This window comes from Fukomys damarensis, unplaced genomic scaffold (assembly GCF_012274545.1).
Source record: "Fukomys damarensis isolate Sample0158 unplaced genomic scaffold, DMR_v1.0_HiC HiC_scaffold_18, whole genome shotgun sequence".
NCBI classification, from domain to species: domain Eukaryota; kingdom Metazoa; phylum Chordata; class Mammalia; order Rodentia; family Bathyergidae; genus Fukomys; species Fukomys damarensis.
This window is the reverse complement of record NW_022900930.1, coordinates 44790653-44797504: the sequence shown is the minus strand read 5'-3', so window position 1 is coordinate 44797504 and position 6852 is coordinate 44790653. Positions and strand designations below refer to the sequence as shown.

Sequence of the window (6852 nt, the reverse complement as noted above, 5' to 3'; positions counted from 1 at the left end):
GAGCACTACCTAAAACCAAAAGAGTCTCACCTGTGAGGAAGTCCTGGATTATTTGAAGAAATCTAGAGATTATCTAGCCAGCAAACTATGAAGAATTTAGCTGCTACCTGATATATTTATAATTGGGTTGGGAAAAATACTAATAAGAAATTGGTAATTAGATGGCTCCAAAAGCAGAAATGAATGGTGCTGATTACGTTTTCTGGACAAGATATGGGAATAATTACAAAAACTAACAAATCAGGATGGTGATGTTTTTACAAAGGGAATAAGATATTACTAAAATATATTTTTAAAGGATATTGTTCAGCAACATGCGTAGTGCTCAGGAACATGGGAAGATATGACTGTCCCTTAATTTTAGACAACAGAGGAGTATTGTTTGCCTTAATGAAACTACTGTACATCAGATGAGGACTTTCTCTTTTCTCTTCCCACAAATTTGCATAAAATATTTAAATGGGGATCATTTGCTTTAGGAACACATTTATCAATTCTTTTTTTAAAGTGTTGGCTTTGACTAAACAGCAGATGTATGGGCAGCTGGCAGTTGCGGAGGGCTGGGTCTCTGCTGGTCTGTGCACCGTGGAAAGAAAGGCAAATTGGCAGGGTCTCAGTGTCACCGAGGGCAGCTGCCTTTCTTCCTCCTCAGCAGCCTTCATTTTACTTCACCAAATCAGAACATTTCCATTTAGCATTTGAGAACTTTATTTCAGAAAAGAAAAGGCAGTCATAGGCATAACAGTTCACAAAGCAAAAAGAGAGCCCAGGAGAACCCACAGAGAATCTAGGTCTGGAAGGAGCTGAATCATTCCCAAGATAGCTGGGGCACCACCCCAGAATGACAGGGAGGGTAGGGACAGACCCTGCACAGGAAGTGAGCATGGCTCTGTACCTGAAGACCTTTAAAGCTCTGCATGGAGACTGTAAGCATATTCTCAGAGCGGGAGTAGGTTTTCTAAATTATTCCAACCTCAGACTTCTCGGTCAGCCTCTTAGGGAATTCTAGAAAGGCAAACCTAGGAATTCAAAAGGGCCAGTAGGCTTTTGTGCCCTCTGTTTATAGCAGGGTGACTTTAAGGCCTATTCTGTACTCACAATGACTACCCTTCTGTGTTCAGCACTGTTAATTAACCCCTGAAAGCTGTGACCCCCACCCTCAGCACTGCCCTCCTTGGCATTTTTGCAGGAGATGAGTTCATTAAAACCAGATTTTTGTGGTAATAATGTCACATTCAAATTAATGCAAGTACTTTCATGCCCCCAAAGAAGCAACCTTTCACAAATGACATTTTGCTTTCTAATGTCAGGGTTAGAAGTATCCTCCAAGTTTTGACTTTTTAAAATTAACTATATTAGCATTTTGCAGTAGAATATGAGAGCAAAAAGACTGCTTACATTTATATTAAGCATTTGAAAAGCCACAAGACATTTGTTTTCCGTAGCGTATGTCTATGCCATAGGTTGTGAATTCTACAAGCAAATATTAGCAGAAAGAAATTTTTTCTCTTAAACATTTCTTGACTTGCTAAAGATCATCTGAGAAATTGTTGAAATACATGTAGGAAATATAGAGAGAAGATTGAAGATCTAACATCCAGGGTCCTCAACCCAGGCTCACACAGCCATTCTGGATATCCAGTCTCAAGCTCTAAACAAAACACAGGTTTAGAAATAAGTTGCTTTCTGTAAAGTACATAAATATGTATTTTAGTCACTCATTTATGTCTACTAAGTGGAATAGCTTTTCTGGATCTTGTTACATATAGTCATGCTTCTAAAGATCTCCTTATCCATGGCTAATTATGCACTTTTAAATGCAGAGGTCTATACCAACAAAAAAGAAAAACATTTTTTTTTCCTGTGCAAGCTAAGGAGATTGCTTAGGCTAAGCAGCATCACCATGCTCTACACGGTGTGGGACAGGTTTACCATTGTGCAGGGGGAGGACCATTCGGAAATGTCTGCACTCTCTGTCCAATGGGCACAGTGTGAGTGGACTAGACAGGAACCCTTGTAAGAAGGTTTTGTGGAGGAAAACTTCACACTGATACTGAGCATACTGTGGAAAGTCAGAGAATGAAGGAAGGGAGGAAAACAAAAACTCAGAAATATAGTCTTGTGTTTCTCTTTGAAAAAAATCCCTAATTTTTCATATATTTTGCAAAATAGATTCAGTAATTTAAATGTGAAAGCACCTTTTACCTTCAGTCATATACTGATTTGGTAATGAAAATATTAGTAAAGCAATGGTGAAAAATAATGCTCCATTTCTGCCATTACCAATGCTATTATTTCCTTTAAAATACTTCTAGGGGCGGGGATTTAGCTTAGTGGTTCCACCTGTGCCTGGCAAGTGCAAGGTCCCATGTTCAATCCCCGATACCAAAACAAAAACAAACACTAAACTTCTATAACTCATGGGGTTGTGTACTATGGCTAACAAAAGTCTGAGAGAAAAGTGTAGCTTGTCCTATTTCTAGTATATACTGAGGCTTTGAAACTCTTGAATTCTATCTCTTTCCTTTGGTAAACATCAAAAATCTTGGAATAAGCCAGGGATTTAGCTCAGGGGCACAATGTCTGCCTTGCAGGCACTAGGTCCTGAGTTTGATTCCCCAGTACAATTAAAAAAAACAACACACACACACACACACACAAAAAAACTATGGGGCCAAAGATTTAGCTCAGTGGTTTCACCACCTCTCTCACAAGCACAAGGTCCTGAGTTTGATCCCTTGTACAAAAAAAAAAATTTTTTTTTGGACTAAAACATACTTGGCAGCAGTCTCTGTTAGACATATTGTGAAAATGATCTTAGGCGTTCTGTTCTTTTGACAAGTACAGACCTGACCCCAGTTAATCAATGAGTAATAGAGGATACAATAAGATGCCAGCATTTGGAAAATAAAAGAGAGAGGTACTTCCTGTCACAGGGAACCTACCATGTTGGCACTTTGTTTGGAATCTGCACTTCCTCTTGGATCTTTACTTGCAGATTTCTGTAATAAATAATGTATATCAGGAGTTGCACCAGATGTTGGAAGCACATAAGCAAATAAATGCACACATGCATTATGAGCACACACACACACACACACACACACACACACACACTACTTGCTTTGTGAAAAATCCAAGATGGTTTGTAAGTTGCTATTGGATGGTAACAGAACGGATGGCTCTGATTAGGTAAAGTTTTATCAGAAATGATTAGTCCACATAAAGAGACATGCAATCACTTTTTAAGCATCAGTACTTCTAAGCATCAATTCAGATAGTATCTTTACTAGAACCCCAGAAAAACCTATTTTGAAAGAGGCACGGCACTAGTTCCATGGACAGTGGGATGTTCTGATCGCACAGCTCAGCAGTACTTTCCAGCACAATCCAAAATCCTTTCCTGTGATCTAATGTTTCTAAGGACCCAATGCCTGAAGACTGCTCATCCACTAAAAACAGCTTTAATACACTGCGTGCAGTGGCCTGGGCTTGCAATCCCAGCAACCTGGGGGCAGGAGGATCATGATTTGAGCCCAGCTTGGGCTGATTAGTAAGATCCTGTGTTAAATTTTTAAAAAATTCTTTAAAAGAGATGGGTGCTGGGGCACGGTCCAGTTGGGAGGGCATGGCTGATTTTACTACAGAAATGTAAGAATCTTGGTGGATTCCGTGCCTGGTTCTGAGGGGAGGAGTTAGAGGATGTGTAGAGACTAAAAATTTGGCAGATCCTGAGGGATCCTGTGATGATTCTTTATTTTTTTAAACACCCTGGCTGAGTGAGAATTCCAGAGCCCCTGAGCTAATCAAAGGCTTATTAAAAAATCATCAGATCTGGGGCCAGGACTAGGGTGAAGGGATTCGGTACTCATCTCAGGGATGGGGGTGGGCAGAACGTTAGGGGTGAAAACAAACTCAAGAATCATGATGAAAAACATTAATATGTAATTGTTTAAAAATTAAAATTAACCCTTTGTGATAAGTAAAATGCCACCAATTTAACACAGACAGGTCTCCCTCCAGCTCACCTTGCTGGCCTCACCCTAAGAAGTTTGCTAGAAGTTTGTTTCTGTACCAGAGTGTCCTGTCCTTGTGTCACCTCCAATCAAAGAGCTGTGTGACATCACTGAGCTTTAGCAAGGAACCAACACGTGGGTAAGCGGCATCAAAGTTATCAATGAAATAGACACAGACTTGCACAGGCAACCAAAAGGGGCAGGGACCTACCAGACTGATGTAATGCGGACTTGAAAAACTGTGTGGAAGGCTCTCCACGGGTTCTGCAGTCCTCTGTTAGTTAAAAAAACAAAACAAAACAAAATATCATTACCCTGCAAATTGTACATTGCAAGTACAACTATTTCCCAAGCCCAAAGAATACATTTCCCAGCCGTGGAATGCATTCTTAATAAATACACATATACCGAAAGATACGAAGACATGGAAACAATGTTCTTCTTTAGATTCTTGTCTTGTAACAGATGGATTTAAGGTCTGGCTAAAAAGCAAACTCACAGGAGTGTGGGCCTTTCTTTACATATTGTGATTTGCGTAGCACCAGGTTGGGCCTCTAGCTTCCAGATCTTACTAGCTCTATTTATCGGTACCCTGAAATTCCGCGGCCAGCCAAGTTACTTTGGCTTTGGAAAGTCTTTGGGAACCTCCAGAACAGCCTATTAAAATACACATAGGCTTGATGGAGGCCGCTGTCTTTGTGCTGTTAATTCGCAGAAGATGGTGAGAACGTTGGAAGGCACTGCTGTGACAATGGTCCCTGAAAGAGGCACTGAATGCCACAGGAAAAAACCGCCAGACATCAGTTAATATGACGGAGAAATCTTGCCAGCGAACCGTCTCAACACGGATTGGCTGAGGATTGGCTTTTGATGGAAAACTCTTGTGTCAAATAAGTATGCTGCTAACTCATTATTATTTGTATAATATTACAACAAAGCTAAAAACCTAAAGCATGAGATTAAAGCACCCAAACTCTCATGTAAAGTATGTGCTTGGAAACCCTGTTTATCTCAAGGCATGTAACACGAGTAATAAACTGAATTTGTGCTGATATTCAACTAATTTGTATCAAGCCTCCCTTCTCAGTGCCCTTGTTTTACGCTCAAATCCAAAACTACTAAAGAAGCTTACAATTCCGAAATGTAACAAACATGCCCCAGCTCTGTTGGAATCTGTTTATGCTCAGGCACCTTTGCCTTTTTCTGGCTAATTTACACATTAATTTAAGGAAACTTTAATTAGGAAAGAAACTTCAGCAGCATGCAACATATCCACAGATAATGAACATACATTAAGTGCTACATATACCAACATTGTGCTAAATACATTGGCATGCAGTTTCCATTTAAAACTCAGCACAAATCTCTGAGATTAATATTAACGTACAGTATTATTAGTGGTTTCATATCAGAAAGTCTCCACATAAGCTTAAAAATTGTCATACTATTTTATGTTCAGAAGAATAAACAACAAAGGCTTTTTTTTTAAACCATCTCAGGGTTACTATTGGCATAACAAAAAGTGCAAATGGATAAAAATGATTGCAAACCATCACGTAACAAGAGAACTTAACTATCCACCTCTGAAGACGACAGCTCTGAAGTTCAGTAGAGGCGTTTCTGTGGAAATGCCCTTTGTGTTTTCATGGAAGTGAGAAGGTGGCATGTTCTGCAATATTGTGCAGTGAAGACACACAGTTTATTGGATATGTAGCATCTGGGAAAAGTTTGAAAATGTCAGGAGCTTGTAACTAGATCAGTGCCGATAACGACAGAGATCCTTATTTTGAAACACTGGCATCATTATGTATTCAATGGCACTCGCACCTAGAAACAATCCGTTATTACTTAGCCTTAAATTTTGAGTCTCTTGTTCCTCTCCCAAGAGTTGGGTCCTGATGGCATTTTTTAATAATTTAATCAGAATAACCTTGTCAAGGATATTGCTTCTTTTGGCAGCGTTTGTAAGGATGCCTGTGCAGCTTCTTAATCTGTATGCACATTTTTTTAGGTGAGCTGAATGCATTGGAAATTATAGCCTTCACGGTTATTAAATAAGCCACTGCGGGCAGGGACTTCTGCAGGATTTTCTGTTTCATTTTTGGTCTGTTATTTTACAAGGCTGGTATTTTAAACAAATTTCATAGCTAGTCTAAATATACACAAAAATATTGAGTGTAGAGTACATGGCTTTTCACAGATGAACACATCTTTGTGACCAACTCTACTTAGATTAAAAAATAAAAATTCAAAATCCCTCAGGAGGACCCTCCCTTCCTTATAGTAACTATTATCCTGATTTCTAATACAAAATTTGTGTTTGTCAATCTTTGAACTTTGGTGTAATCTACAATCTTAGATAGTTTTTGAACTTGGCTTCTCTAACTGTGTTCCAGAGATTTATTCAAGTTGGGATAACAGCAGTTCAGCTGCTGTCCTTTCTCTGTAGTGGTCCATCATATATCATATCATACCATACCATACCATGCCATCTCATACTATACCATACCATATCACATCACATCATACCATATCGTACATACCATATCACACGATACCATAGCTTAGCATACCACACTGTACCATACCATACTATACCATACCATAGCATACCACACATACCATATCATATCATAGCTTACCATATCATATGGCAATTTGTTTACTTTCTTTGAACCTTTGGAATGTCTTGGCTTCTTAGCTCTTTTAAACAATGATGCTGAGGGCTGGGGATTTAGCTCAGTGGTTTGGTGGCCTGCCTTGCAAACGCAATGACCCGAGTTCAATCCCCAGTACCAAAAAAAAAAAAAAAAAAACCCAAAAAAAAAAAAAAAAA

The 6852-nt window shown here is 39.2% G+C and overlaps 1 protein-coding gene across 1 annotated transcript in view; it reads right to left on the bottom strand.

Annotated features, from left to right (window-relative positions):
- Positions 1-1606: 1606 nt before the first annotated feature.
- The window catches only part of Adam7 (ADAM metallopeptidase domain 7), a 71047-nt gene continuing 65801 nt past the window's right edge, over positions 1607-6852 (bottom strand). The window contains exons 21-23 of the mRNA XM_010625167.1: positions 4228-4290; positions 2946-3002; positions 1607-1651 (exon numbers count right to left, since the gene is read on the bottom strand). Of these exons, the coding sequence (XP_010623469.1) occupies positions 1607-1651; positions 2946-3002; positions 4228-4290 (165 nt within the window). The remainder of the gene's footprint in view (positions 1652-2945; positions 3003-4227; positions 4291-6852) is intronic.